Source organism: Gallus gallus, chromosome 11 (genome assembly GCF_016699485.2).
Source record: "Gallus gallus isolate bGalGal1 chromosome 11, bGalGal1.mat.broiler.GRCg7b, whole genome shotgun sequence".
Lineage (NCBI taxonomy): Eukaryota > Metazoa > Chordata > Aves > Galliformes > Phasianidae > Gallus > Gallus gallus.
The window spans coordinates 1,428,427-1,442,260 of record NC_052542.1 but is presented as its reverse complement, the minus strand read 5'-3'; the positions used below and the strand labels follow the sequence as shown (position 1 = coordinate 1,442,260).

At 47.5% G+C, this 13,834-nt stretch overlaps 2 protein-coding genes across 14 annotated transcripts in view; one reads left to right on the top strand and one right to left on the bottom strand.

Annotated features, from left to right (window-relative positions):
- CNOT1 (CCR4-NOT transcription complex subunit 1) overlaps positions 1–8,492 on the top strand; it is a 53,493-nt gene extending 45,001 nt beyond the window's left edge. For all 11 annotated transcript variants that reach the window (XM_015279115.4, XM_015279111.4, XM_015279113.4 and 8 more), the window contains 10 exons: positions 1,292–1,540; positions 1,784–1,947; positions 2,222–2,339; positions 2,807–2,908; positions 3,191–3,364; positions 4,068–4,217; positions 5,458–5,638; positions 5,985–6,117; positions 6,216–6,350; positions 7,356–8,492. In XM_015279115.4, coding sequence (XP_015134601.1) covers positions 1,292–1,540; positions 1,784–1,947; positions 2,222–2,339; positions 2,807–2,908; positions 3,191–3,364; positions 4,068–4,217; positions 5,458–5,638; positions 5,985–6,117; positions 6,216–6,350; positions 7,356–7,434 — 1,485 coding nt within the window. In that variant the 3' untranslated portion in view covers positions 7,435–8,492. The remainder of the gene's footprint in view (positions 1–1,291; positions 1,541–1,783; positions 1,948–2,221; positions 2,340–2,806; positions 2,909–3,190; positions 3,365–4,067; positions 4,218–5,457; positions 5,639–5,984; positions 6,118–6,215; positions 6,351–7,355) is intronic.
- A 1,220-nt stretch (positions 8,493–9,712) lies between these two features.
- Positions 9,713–13,818, bottom strand: SETD6 (SET domain containing 6). 3 transcript variants are annotated; one of them, XM_025154145.3, is made up of 8 exons: positions 13,677–13,818; positions 13,386–13,599; positions 12,794–12,935; positions 12,339–12,533; positions 12,065–12,188; positions 11,499–11,679; positions 11,153–11,295; positions 9,713–10,759 (listed from the first exon to the last, which is right to left on the bottom strand). In XM_025154145.3, exons 1-8 carry the CDS (start codon positions 13,779–13,781, stop codon positions 10,451–10,453), a joined length of 1,413 nt encoding a protein of 470 aa, XP_025009913.2. In that variant the 5' UTR covers positions 13,782–13,818; the 3' UTR covers positions 9,713–10,450. The 3 variants fall into 3 exon arrangements, with proteins under 3 accessions (XP_025009913.2, NP_001025734.4, XP_046755327.1); NM_001030563.4 differs by having other exon boundaries at positions 13,455–13,599; XM_046899371.1 differs by lacking the exon at positions 13,386–13,599.
- Between the last annotated feature and the right edge of the window lie 16 nt (positions 13,819–13,834).

Here is a 13,834-nt window from a genome sequence, read left to right as displayed (position 1 = left end):
ATTGAGTGCTAATATTACAGAAATTATTTTTTTTTTTTGCTGCCAGTCTTAGCAGTTCAAGCTTGGAAATATGCATAAAGACCTTGACTGCTGCAGTGTTTTTTTTCTTAGTTGCCTTACATGGCTTGTAGCCACCTTTGTTACTCTGGTTTCATGCTGCAGAACAACTCTAAATGTTTTGTGTTAAACTGGCTTCTTTAAAAAGAGATTTTACCCCTTAGTCCCATCTCATGTGGCCCTGTTTTATACCATAACAGTATACTTATGCACTATACTGTACTACAGCGTACTTCTAATTCTCAGTGCACTTCTGTCATTCTTCCCTGTTTGATAACACTTGTTTGCTTACCTGTTAAATATTTGATCAGATATGAAATAGCAATCTAAATACATGGAACTGGAGATTCGTACATATTTTTTTCCTTCCAGGCATCAGATGTGGTTTTAAAAGAAGTATTTTGTAATAAATGCATTAAAGTTTTGATTTAAATTACCTTAATCTGGTTACTTGGAGAGATGAGGCTTCCTTTGCATTAGGTGTCAGGGCAAGAAGAAGCGTACATCTATGAAGGCAGATATGAATTTCCTTTTATTATAAAAAAAAGAACTTTTCCAGAAGCGTTAGAAGTTCTAAGTTTGTGATTGTGCTGTTTTTCTAGCTTCATTTTTGTGCAGTAGGAGTTCAGTAAAGCATCTTACTTCTGAAAACATTGGGGTTCCCTTAAACTTTGGTTTAAGTTCGATTTCTTTAATACTGTGGGTAACAAAGAGGTCCCTTGATGTGTATATTATTAAATAATGATTTCCCCAGAAGGAGGGAAAAACTGAAACCCACATCCAACCTATCTCTGCATGCTATGTTCCTGTAAGGAAAGCTTGTTATGCACGTGCAGTTTGTACAGGGTATTGCCACAAAGTAGTGACAGTTCCTGAGCTGGTGGCTGAATTCTGCCCTTCCCACAGCTTGTGCTGCCCTACGTGGGCTCTTGAAGGCCCAACAGACCAAGCTGCTGCTGCCTTTAGTGCCCTTCATGCAAGGTTGGGTGCTGGTAGCAGAACTGATACGAAAAAGGCTTCTCAACTCTGCTTATGGTTGAAAGGTTTTTAAGATGAAAGACTATGTGGGAGCAAATGACCTTAGTAAATTTTGGTGCCACCATCAAGTTGCATTGAAAACGTTCACCTCGGGGGAGAATAGTGGAGGAATAATGCTTGTTAAAAGTGTTTGAAATAAGTTGTAGGGTGAATTTCTTGTGTTTACAGTTCTGAGGGTTTTTCCTTCCCATGACAGATGCACCAGCAAGGGATCCTGAAAACAGATGACCTGATCACCCGCTTTTTCCGGCTTTGCACTGAAATGTGTGTTGAAATCAGCTATCGTGCTCAGGCTGAGCAACAGCACAACCCTGCCGCCAACCCCACGATGATCCGGGCCAAGTGCTACCACAATCTGGATGCCTTTGTGCGGCTTATTGCACTGCTGGTGAAGCACTCTGGAGAAGCAACCAACACCGTTACGAAGATCAACCTCCTGAACAAGGTTGTGAACTGTCTTTGTAGTCCTTGCACTTAATGTGATCAGTGGTGTGTGCTTTGACTGCCGTAGTTACGTTGAGCCTAATGTGGGTTACTGCTAAACTATCAGATGGGGACTTAAAGGTGTTGGTCATTGAACCAAGAAATTGAGCGGAATATCAGGGTGCCAAGTGGCTTTCTCTCAAAGATTTCTCTCTCACCTGCAGTTATTCTTGCTGTCATCACTGAATTACATTGCTCTCTTTAGGTTCTTGGTATTGTGGTGGGAGTTCTTCTGCAAGACCATGAAGTTCGGCAGGGTGAGTTTCAGCAGCTTCCTTACCATCGCATCTTCATCATGTTGCTGTTGGAATTAAATGCTCCTGAGCACGTGTTGGAGACCATCAACTTCCAGACACTCACAGCTTTCTGGTACGTATTTGATCCCAGTGCTTATCCTTTCCTGATAGGATCACGATTTTAGTTTTTTCATTTAAAGGCTTATCTGACTGTTCTGTGTAGTGGCTTAATCACATTCAGAGTAACTGGTTCTCCTTAGACTGTCCACTTGCTTGTTTTAAGGAAGGTCACTGGTAAAATGATGCAGAAATACCTTGCTTTTTAGGGCTGTGTATGTTTTCGCTCAATGTTATGAAAAGCAGTCTTATTGCTGTGCACTTCTAACCTGCTCTAACTTTTCTTTCAGTAACACATTTCACATCCTGAGGCCTACAAAAGCTCCAGGTTTTGTTTATGCCTGGCTGGAACTGATCTCCCATCGGATATTTATTGCAAGAATGCTGGCACATACACCACAGCAGAAGGTGTGGCTGCAGTTCATCTTTTCTGAAATAAAAGGCTCACCCAGAGGGATGCCTGGTGTGATGCTTTCACCTCTCCTGAAGTGCACTAGTAGCATGGCTGTCCTGTTTTTGTCTGCTGTATTCACAGTAACCTAACTGCATGGAGGAGAAGCTTGATGTCAATCAGCTATTGAGTATAGGGTGGTTGAAATTTAACAAACTCACCTTTGCCAAAGTCTGGAAGAGCTGTAGCCTGGGCTGAATGCTGTCATCTCAGTACAGTGTGTTGAGTGTTCAGGAAAAACCCATAAATTAAAGTGCACAGCTAAGCTTCTTGAAATGAGCTGTGCTGCTGTCACTGCTAGAGCTAGTAATAGGACTTAAGTTGGGATCCAGGTTTATGTGAATGCCTACCTAACTATGGCTTTGAACTAAAGGTTGCTGCCCTTCATTGTACACTCACCACTTGCTGTTTCTTTTCTTGGCAGGGTTGGCCTATGTATGCCCAGTTACTGATCGATCTTTTCAAGTACTTGGCTCCTTTTCTCAGAAATGTGGAACTCACCAAACCTATGCAAATTCTTTACAAGGTAAATATGTATAGGTACATAATAGGTATTTCCAACTGAAACCTTCTGAAGTAGAAATGGAGTGGAAAAATATATCCTGGTAGGGAAATAGTATTTACTGTTCTGTCAGGGTTTGTTTTTTAGTTAGATGCATACTGGGTGAGGGATAGAAACAGGCTACCTTCCTAGATTGATTTATTTCTGTTAATGCTAACCACACGACATAGAAGCAAGCTCTCAGGCGGTTTCAGCAATTTGGAACTTCTTACATTGATATTAAAGCTACTGTATTTTGTTTTGCAGGGCACTCTGCGTGTGTTGCTGGTCTTGTTGCATGATTTCCCAGAATTTCTTTGTGACTACCATTATGGGTTCTGCGATGTCATCCCACCTAACTGTATTCAGTTAAGGAATTTGATCCTGAGTGCCTTCCCACGGAACATGAGGCTTCCAGACCCTTTCACCCCCAATCTGAAGGTAGGACTTGTTGCAGTTGAAAGCATAAAACTTGCCTCTGTTCTGGATTGGCTTTGCTAGCAACAAATCTTTACCTTGCCTGCAAAACAGGGGCAGATTCAACCTGTAAGGACAGTCTGAGACTTTTATGACTTGAGAACTGCATCAATGAGAGCCTACATTTAGCATGGAAAGCCAGAGGGCTTTTCCAAAGGGCAGCTGATGTTGTGGTGTCCTAGAACTGATCCGTGGTGTTGGAGCAAGGGCGTCTTCGTCATTGCTCACTGACAGACTACCAAAGTAGTCTTTGTAGCTTTGTTTGAAAGTTCAGCTAACAGCTGTTAGAATTTTGTTCAGCACATGTTGAGCTGTGCAAACATTTCATGTCTGCAGGATGTGTGAGGCCTCAAGTTCAGATATGTGATTGCCAGAGAGCTGGCATGTCAGAGCCCTAAATCAGAATTATTTTTCTTAATGAGAAGTGGACACTGTCCTGTCTTAAAATAATGAGATAAATTAGCATTCTGAAGCCAGCCTCTTGCATAATGAGGACAGACTTTGAGAAGAGCTGATGTAATTAGATGCTTGGGTGTACACCAGTCTCCTAATCATGGAAAGATTGTGGCTGCACGAGCTTTCTCACTGCTTTGACACTGATCTGCTTTTGTGGTTTGTTCCTTGACCGATTGCTTGTGGTTTAGCTGACTGGGCTTTCTCTTAACAGGTGGACATGTTGAGTGAAATTAATATTGCTCCACGAATTCTCACCAATTTCACGGGAGTGATGCCACCTCAGTTCAAGAAAGACTTGGATTCCTATCTCAAAACCCGATCTCCAGTCACTTTTTTGTCTGACTTGCGCAGCAACTTACAAGTGAGTGGTTTCTGAGGATGATGGATTTAAGAAGTGTTATGAGACATAATCTTGTTGGCTGAGTCACCTGCCTTCCTAGCGGGAATTATGTCAGTGTGTAGCAATCATGCGTTCCCAGCAGTAGAAAGGCCCCTGAAAATGCACTTCTCCAAGTACTTAACTCCCCGGCTAGGGAGAAGAAATAAGTACTTCCATCAAAGAGGAACTTAGGTGGAAAGAGGAATGTTGGTTGACTTATTTTTTTAGCAACCCTGGACTGATTTTAATCTAAAAGCAGCTGATTTTGTCTACCTGAGCTGACAAATGCTTTAAGTGACAAGTAAGGATATCTAAACCTTGGCCTCTTCTGCTTGCATGTCTCTAGTACAGTATTGCAGACCACAGAGAGAATGTCATCAGAGTTGGCTGTATCAAGCTCACCGTTGTCCCATACCAGATAAAGGAGTTCTGTGGCTTCCATCACATGATTCCAGCACTATTTGCCCGGGCCTTTGTCTGATATTCAGTGTTTTGAGTATCAGTTCAAATTTATTGAACTTGATTGCACGTTTTTTTTTTTAGAATCTAACCTTTAACTGCAAGTGAATTCATAGTTGGTAGTTCTTGAAGTCTGTGGATCTGCATGCTAATGCTCTGGGGGAAAGAGTGCACAGGGAGGGGAGAGCAATTAGCCCTAAAGCCCAGTTCTGAGCTGTTAGCCAGCTCTACTCATTGAGCACATCACATGGTATAGCTTACAGCGGGATTTAGGACTGAAGTTGGACTTTCTCTGAGAATTGCTCCAATGTAAGCCTTCACACGAGTGCAGGCTGTTTCAGGCAGCCCATGGCACAGCTGATGCATTCAGATTGCCTTTACCTGATGTTTTTTCTTCTTTCAAGTAGGGAGTACAATAGTTGAACATCTTGTCTGTCAGCACTTTACTGGTGCTATGTAGAATACAGAATGCCTTGGATTGAAAGGAACCTTAAAGACCATCTAGTTCCAACTCCCGTCATGGCAGGGACATCTCCCACCAGGGCAGGTGCCCATAGACCCATCCAGCCTGGACCTGAGTACCTCCAGGGATGGGGCAACCATTGCATTACAAATGCAATTTGGCGTTTACCCATTTGTGGACATTAAGTATGTTGCCTTCTGTATAAACAAAGAGAGATCTGGATGCTGTTGTTGTACATGTTGTCCCTTAAATTACTGAAGGAACATAGAACGTTAATGCTTTTTATATCTTTCCTATTAGGTATCAAATGAACCTGGCAACCGCTACAACATCCAGCTGATTAATGCCCTGGTGCTCTACGTAGGTACTCAGGCTATTGCGCACATCCACAACAAAGGCAGCACACCCTCCATGAGCACCATTACCCACTCAGCACACATGGACATCTTCCAGAATTTGGCAGTGGACCTGGACACCGAAGGTGAGCTGGTTTGTCATACCTAACTTAAAGCAGATTGAGCTACAAGAAACGCAGATCGTTCCATGCAGCTGATGGTGAATTCACAGTGAGTAGTGCTACGTTAAATACAGGAGCAATATTAAAACCAAATGCTCAAGGGAATGAGAAATCATTTCAATGAAGAATTATTATTACTGCCCCACCAGCTAGAGTTGGTGAGGCTTTTGCATATCTTCAGTTTCTGTTTCTGGTACCTGGATTGGGGTGCACTTAAAAACCTTAATTTTAGGCAATACTATTGGTTTCTTTTTTCCTCTGGCATTTGGAGCAGGGATCAGCATAGGTACTCACAACTCTTCTTCTGCAGGTCGGTATCTCTTCCTGAATGCAATTGCCAATCAGCTGCGATACCCCAACAGTCATACCCACTACTTCAGCTGCACCATGCTTTACCTGTTTGCAGAGGCCAACACTGAGGCTATCCAGGAGCAGATCACAAGGTGAGAGGGAATGCATTTAACTTACCTGCATTTGGTTTCTTGCTTTCTTTCCTTGTTTTTTTCAGACCTTTCTGTTCTGTTTTGTTCTTGGACTGCAGGGTTCTCTTGGAACGACTGATTGTAAATAGGCCTCATCCCTGGGGTCTCCTCATTACTTTCATCGAGCTGATAAAAAACCCAGCATTTAAGTTCTGGAACCATGAATTTGTTCACTGCGCTCCAGAAATTGAGAAGTGAGTATGAGTATAACTTAGTAACGAAATCACTAAAGCAATATACTTGAAGCTGGTGCTGAGTTGCACCTTGAGCTGTCCGTGTTTCACAGTAGAAGCAGCATTTCCTGCCGTAAGAGGAGGAAACACAACCTGAGAGCAGAATGCAGAGTGGTTACTGGATGTCATAGCAGGCTGCTATGAGAGATGCTGACTTTTTTTTTTCCCTGGTTCTCTGTGTTGGCTGTTTGTTCCACAGCAAAACATTACATTGCAGAGGAGATCCGGGAGATGTTTTTTAAAAAGTAGTGGAGCTGGAAACAGAGCTACCATCAGTATCATAGAATCCTAGAATGGCCTGGGTTGAAAAGGACCACAATGATCGAGTTTCAACCCCCCTACTATATTCAGGGTCACCAACCAGCAGCCCAGGCTGCCCAGAGCCACATCCAGCCTGGCCTTGAATGCCTCCAGGGATGGGGTGCCCACAGCCTCCTTGGGCAACCTGTTTCAGTGCGTCACCACCCTCTGGGTGAAAAACCTTCTCTTCATATCCAAGCTAAACCTCCCCTGTCTCAGTTTAAAACCATTCCCCTTTGTCCTATCACCACTCACCCTTGTAAACAGCCGTTCCCTCTCCTGTTTATACGCTCCCTTCAAGTACTGGAAGGTTGCACTTGAAGTCTCCCCAGAGCCTTCTCTTCTCCAAGCTAAACAAGCCCAGTTCCCTCAGCCTTTCTTCATAGGAGAGTACAGTGCAGTACAGAGGGCTCAGAGCAGCCTGCTACACAGTGCATGTGCTGCTTAAATGTTACTCTTCTACGTCCTTATGGGGACTGAGCTGAGTGTAGTGCATGTCTGTGATGTGGTAGCACTGCAGACAATCAGATCCTGGCTCCTTTGCCCACAAGTTTGCTAATGCACATGTTTGCACCTGTGGTGCCATACACTGTGGTATATTGTGGTATATAGTGTATATATACAAAGCACACTTAACAACTAATGCTGCTCTGCTTCTGTGTTCAGGTTGTTCCAGTCGGTTGCACAGTGCTGCATGGGGCAGAAGCAAGCCCAGCAAGTAATGGAGGGGACTGGTGCCAGTTAGATGAGCTGCATCTTGTGTTGTAAATGTGCCAGCCTGGAGGCCCCTGTCCCATCGACCGACAGAAGCATCTGTAAGGCTCCTCCTGACCTTCCCAGCTCCCTCGATTGGGTACACGCAACCGACCTGGGGTGAAAGTCTGTGGGCACGTTCCAAAGTTTGAAACAAATTTGTGACTTTTGGCCAAAATTCAGAAGATGCTGTGAATATCATTTTGAACTAGTGTAAATACAAGGAACAGAAACGTTTGTCTGGACTTCTGGGTTTGTGCAAAGTGTGTAAAAGGCAAGTGGGTAACTGGTGCCTGTCCAGCTTGTAATAAAGGGGCAGCTGCTGATGCCAAGTGCTTGTCTGGGGCAGACCTCCTTGTCCTGACATTGCCAGACTCCCAAAGAATATTGAAAAGCCAGTTATATTATTATGTAACTTATTTTTTTCTTTATGTGGATGGGGGACCTTTAAATCACTAAGTTGTTTTACAGAAAAAGAAAAGTGGATATGTTTGGAATATGGGAATACTATGGAGTAAGGGAGGGGAGGGCGAGGGAGGGACTGAAGATTCAGCATTGTTTTCCCCTTTCCTCCCAGTGCTGACGGAGCCGTGTGGCAGTCAGAACGCCTCCTTTCTGTGGGAGAAGACACACCTCAGGCCCTTTGGGAGAGGGTCAGCTGTTTTTAGTAAAGAAACCAGAGACCAGGCCTATAGCTTTTGTTTTTTTCTCCTGACACTTGTAAATTTTGGAGAAGGGGGGACTAAATCCAGACCTTTCCCTACCCCGTGACAGTATAAGTTTGTAAAAAAAAAACAAAAAACAAAAACAAAACAAAAAAAATCCAACAAAATCAAACAAAAAGAAACAAAAAGAAGAAAACACAAAATTGAAAAAAAAAAAAGAAAAGAAACAAAGGACCAATACAGCCCATTTTGTAAGGATTTTGAATGTTTTGTAAAGTATTGGTCCATGTGTTGTATTTTGTAGCCTTTCTAGTTCTTGGGCTTTAGTTCTCCCACTTCTTGTATGTATGCATACTGTAGTTACACATTAAAGTCATGACATGCAGCACGTGCCACTGTGCTTTTTCTCTCCAGTTCCATCCTACCTGGCCAGTCACTGTCTTTCAAAATCTGTTTCCAGCCATCCAAAATGTGCAGTTTTCCAGTGTATTTTGGATGCTGCCTAGTGAGAACCGTTTGCTTCCAGCACTGAGGTGAGAGAGAGGACTTGTTATGAACAGATGGAGGCTCGATTCTTAGTGCCAGAAGGAGGAACACAGAATAGTTACGTGGAGATGGAACTAGTGGAAGCTCCCAAGCAGAGTGCTAGAAAGGAGACTGCAGCGGAGGGACGCAGAGCACAGGTAGCAGACCAGCTTTATTTCTAATGATGCTCTCTGATATAACACTCCCATCATCGAGTGTCTGTGCAAGCTTGCTGGTTTGCCCAGGTTAACCTGTAGGGATGAATACTGCAAGCTCCTCTAGCCTTACAATGTAGAAGTAATAGGAAGAGGGATTCACTGCAAGTTGAAACATTTTGGCTATGGAGCTGAAACTCCAGCTTGCTCTTTACTCTTGTAGTGGGTACAGAGAACTAACAGCAACTAGCATTATCCAGTCCTGATTTGGCAGGGTTTTTCTGCCATTTAACTTCAGCAAGCCAAGCTCTGCATATGAGCTTGTTGACTTGTCCTACTGGCTCCCAGTGCTGGCTCTACTAAAGCTCAAAGGTCTCTGTGGTTCTGTACTAATACTGCTGTACACATCTGGTTCCCTTTAGGCCTTAGGAGCTGTCAGGCTGGTGTAAAAGAGGGTGAGAGGCAGAGGGGTCTCTGCCAAAATCCCAGCCTGTGTTATGTGAAGTTCATGGGCTGGTAGAGGAGGGTACAGGTGACCCTGTTTCTTCCTAATGAGGGAAAGAACCCACAGCTGGCACTGTCAAATCAGTGCTGGTGCCAGCTCTGTGGGGATTCCAGTGTCCTTGCCACCAGGGACCCTGGGTATAATGCCCTCTGGTTGAAGGAATAACCTTTCCATTCACTACTGTGTGCCTAGTATGAAATGTAGCCTGCTTGTAGAGAGCCAAGCCAGGATGGCAGACTGGACTCTGAACAGCCACTGCGTTACTCCATTACCTGAGGTAATGTTAAACCACTCTGGACCCCAGCAGTGCACATAGGGCTGCAGCTAACCTGTTTGCTTGTTTGTTGTCACTGCAGCTAAAATTATTGCAGAGATGTTCTGGAGGGGGTTTTGCATCCTGCTGAAGTAGACAGCATTGGCTTGGTAAGAAACTCCATCTTTATTTAACATAGCTTGCCCTGCAAACCTCCAGCGTGTTATCTTACAAAGCTGCCAGGGGAAAAATAAGGCTATATGTGATGTACAATAGTAGTGCCTGAGTTAGGGTGTGTATCAAAAGCCCAACCTGCAGCACCCTGCAGACCCGTGACTGCTCCCAGAGTCTCGAGCACTTGGAGAATGCCTTTTGCAGAGGTGAAACATTGTGCTGTACTGAGCCACCGTGAAAGCCAGAAACAGATGGGCTCCTGCTTGCAGAATGCTCAGTGTTGAAGTATAGGTGAGCTGTTCAGATCTTAGCACTTCTGCTCTGTGTTTCTGTGGTGTAAGAGCTGCCAGCTGGATTTCTGCGTTGTTCACCTGGACAAGGCATGGTGATTGCCTCAAATCTCTGCTGCTGAGTGAAGGAACCCACTTCTTATGATGATGGTCTATGTTGGTCTTCCCTAAACAGTCATGACGAGACCTGGGTCTTACCAAGTCCTCTAGACGAAAGGGATGGTTGTGCTCCAGCTCTCTTACCATAAGGTCACCTAAAAATACTCCCGTGCTGTGCAAAATTGTTCCTTATGCAGAGGTAGCTACAAAGTCAGAAGCCGTATGAGGGACAAGCGGGCCCATCTTGCCTCCCATCCTTGCTGCTGCAGAAGAGATGGCTGAAGGCTGACCTCCTGTCTGAGCGCAGTTCTGGGCAGCTGATTTCCAGGGGCAGTGAGGCTTTTATTGTACCAGCTCTAGCAGCTGATGCAAGATCCTTTTCTGTCCGTAGCGCACATGCAAAGCTTGCTGCTCCCTTCGACTCAGTTTCTCATAAACCTGCTTACTGAGCAAGTCCTGCTCTGCTCTCAGGTCTGACCTGTACGACTCCAGGGTCAGCAGCACGCTGTCATAGAGGAGAGCCTTACAAGGGGCTTTCAGTCTGGAGAGAGCTGCATTAGAAAGGGTGGAGTTTTCCTCTTCCTCACTGTCATCCTCCCAGCCATCTTGTTCCTTGTACTCCTTGAACTCTTCTTCTGACATGCACAGCACCTGCAATGACCCAACACAGAGACAGCTCAGGGGCAGCATGAGTACCTCAGGCTTTCTTCCCTGCGGCAGCACAGTCTTTGGGCCACGTGGGGCAGGTGAGTTATTCCTCAGCTGCATGTGAAAAGAGTGAGAGAGTAATAATACCTAATTACAAGGGATTGTGGAAGAGCATCCAAACAGCAAACCTCAGCCACGGAGCTGTTTGAAGCCAGAACTTATGTATGGGGAAGGAGGGAGAGGAGGGTAGTCACACTGGCCACTTCTCACACCAAGAGTTCATGTGCTTGTCTGCCTTCATTTCACTGTTTTGCATGGTTCTAAGAGCTGCAGTATAGTCTGTGCCCTTTCTTGTGCAGCTCTTTAACCAGCTGGTCACCACTTAGCACTGCTCACCTTCAGGGTCACGGATAGCTCCTCCTCTGTCAGCACTTCATCCCAGCCCAGCACGAAGGCACCTTCCTCCCCCACCATCTCCAGCTGGCATAAGAAGTCCCACTGCTCTGCGACCAGCTGCTGCTGTGCTTCGCTTTTTGCACCTGTTTTGAAGACAGCAGAGCTGCAAAGCCAACTCAGTTTGCAGTAGCAGTTATGGCAGAAGGGGAAACAGGAAGCAGAAAGCTGTAGCATAGCTCCAGCACTTCAAGTGCCACGGAACAGCCTCACTTCCCTTCACCCTGAGCCCCTTTCATTACATCACTGCTTAACAGTAGCAACCCCTGCTCCATCCTTTCCCACTCACGCTGCAGCGCTGCCTTCCGTACTGTCACCATCTGGATGTCGGCCGTGTCGTTGGTGTTGCCCGGATATGGCTCTGCAAAGCCATACATGTGCAGGAGCTGCCAGTTGGCCATCTGCCCGTAGGTGTTGAAGATCTCCTGCCCTTTGCTGATGGGCTGTGTTGTAACCATCCGTAAACACGTCTGCAAGCAGAGAGAGGAGAGGCTCTGAGAGTTGTGGCAATCCTACTGCTCCTTAATGGGGTGCTTCTTGGAGCAGGGTGCTGGCTTTCCCAGCAAAGTCATTCAGGTATGTGCCTAATGTGTGATCTTCTGTGTACAACAACAGTGAGCAACAGGAGAAGCAAGCGTCAGGTCCTGTCCTGCAGCAAGAGCATCTGTAGAAAGGTTCACATGACCCTAAATTCTTCCTGGCTACAACAAAGCAAGCAGCAGCTGTGTACGTCACACAGAACAGCTTACTGTGAATACAATCCAGGTGCACTTTGTTGCCCTGGCAGTGGGCAGTGTTGCTCTGGCCTCAGAGAGGCAGTCGTGCAGGGAGGGGGCGCAGGGCCTTGGCACTCACAGGAGCGTATTCTAGGCTGGCGTTGTGGTTGGCCACGTGGTTCAGAATATCAGCTACAGGCACCATCATGGGAGGGTTGGGGCCCTTCTCATCTTCATCTTCCTCCTCTAAAGGCTCCTGAAAGCTACGACAAGGGACGTGAAGACAATCCTGTTTTATACCTTACAATACAGGGCAAGCTTTAGCTTATACTTGCACCCTTTTAAATCGTGCACCCTCTTTTCCCCTTGCTTATCTTTCCTCCCCCACATCAGAGCAAACCCTCCCTGCTCACCTGTAAGCCATGACAAATGCCACCAGCTGCTTGTACAGCTCCAGGGTGTGCAGCTCAGGGTCAAAGATGTCGGGGTGGGACTTCATGAAGGGCAGGATGATGGAGCTGTACTCCAGCTGGATGTTAGCCAGGTCCTTGTCCACTGCCTCGGGGATGCCGGTGCCCTGCAGGAGCCTCACTCGCTCTTCTTCTGGCCTGTTGCAAACAAAACCAGCAGCTCTATCTCCATCTGCCCCAGGAAGAAGGGTCTGAACTCCTTCAAAACTGCGGCTTCTTCGTGCTCTGTGGAGCTGTTTTCCAGTGCGGTGAGTTGCAACCTCATGAAGTGCCTCGCGGGGATCTTAGGCTGCTGCCCCTCACAGCGTAAGGCTAGAGCAGCTGAAGTCACCCAGCACACCCACATCCCTTCAGCTGCGCCATCGGGCCCCCTGCAGACCTGCTGGCTTTCACCTTACCAGAACATGGGGTGATCCAAGCTGCTGAAGTCCTGCCAGAGGGAGAAGTAGGGCCGCCAGCGGGAGGTGCCGGTTGTGTATTCGTGCAGCAGGGCCAGCAGGAGCGGCACCCACCCAGACTGGCTCTGCAGGGACTCCTGGGCTACACAACCAGAGGTGACAGAGAAAACATAAATAAATGAGGCTGATCTGAGATTTTAATCAATTTTCCCAGAACTAAAGCGTGTTGCAGCAGCTCAGAGCAGTGAGAAAACACCCTGGCTTATAGGCTGTCTTCACAGCTAGCGGGCAACATCCCTGCCCAGGACACAGGGCTGCAAATGAGATGACCTTTAAAGTCTCTTCCACCTCACAGCGTTCCGTGCTTCTCCCCGGCCTGGCTGCCGCAGGACCGGGAGCTGCCGCCCCGTGCTGGCACCTCACTCACGTGCGTGAAACCAGACCGGCTTTCTCCCAGCACTGAAGCGAGCCTCGGGCCGCGCTGTCCCCTGAAAGAGGAGCTGCTCCCATCGCGGTGCACGCAGCAGGACCGCGCCCCGCGCTCTACCGCAGCCCCACTCACGTACAAAGCAGAGAACCCCAGAGGCGGTACCGTTACCGGCCCCGCTTACGGACGAGACGCAGCAAAGCGGAGTGCCGGGAGGCCCCGCGCGGCGCTCACCGTCGTGCAGCAGGGCTCGGATGGCGCACGTGTGCTGGGACAGCAGCGCGCTGCGCGGCACGGAGAACAGCAGCTCGCCCGGCTCCAGGTCGGCGGCGGCCAGCAGCCCGTAGCCCGACACCGTGCCCCGCCGGCTGATGGATACCTGCGGGGACAGCCACCGCTCAGCGCCGCGGCCGCGCGCCCGCTCCGGGGTCGGGCCCGCTCCCCGCCGGCGCTCACCTTGGGGCTGAGCTCCACGCCCGCCGCCTCGCACCACGCCACGAAGCCCGCCGTGGGGTCGGGGTCCGGCCCCGCCGCCCTGCGCCGCTTGGCCGGCGCCGCCATGGCCGCACGTGGGCCGCGCGCACTTCCGGAAGGCGCCAAGCCCCGCCCCTCGG

Bases quoted from the DNA above. Each gene is read 5' to 3' on its own strand.
- SETD6 (XM_025154145.3), bottom strand. From the start codon at position 13,781: ATGGCGGCGCCGGCCAAGCGGCGCAGGGCGGCGGGGCCGGACCCCGAC. The intron at 13,600-13,676 runs GTGAGCGCCGGC...CTGTCCCCGCAG, and splicing joins GCGTGGAGCTCAGCCCCAAG to GTATCCATCAGCCGGCGGGG. The intron at 11,296-11,498 runs GTGAGTGGGAAA...TCTTCAAAACAG, and splicing joins ACGGAAGGCAGCGCTGCAGC to GTGCAAAAAGCGAAGCACAG.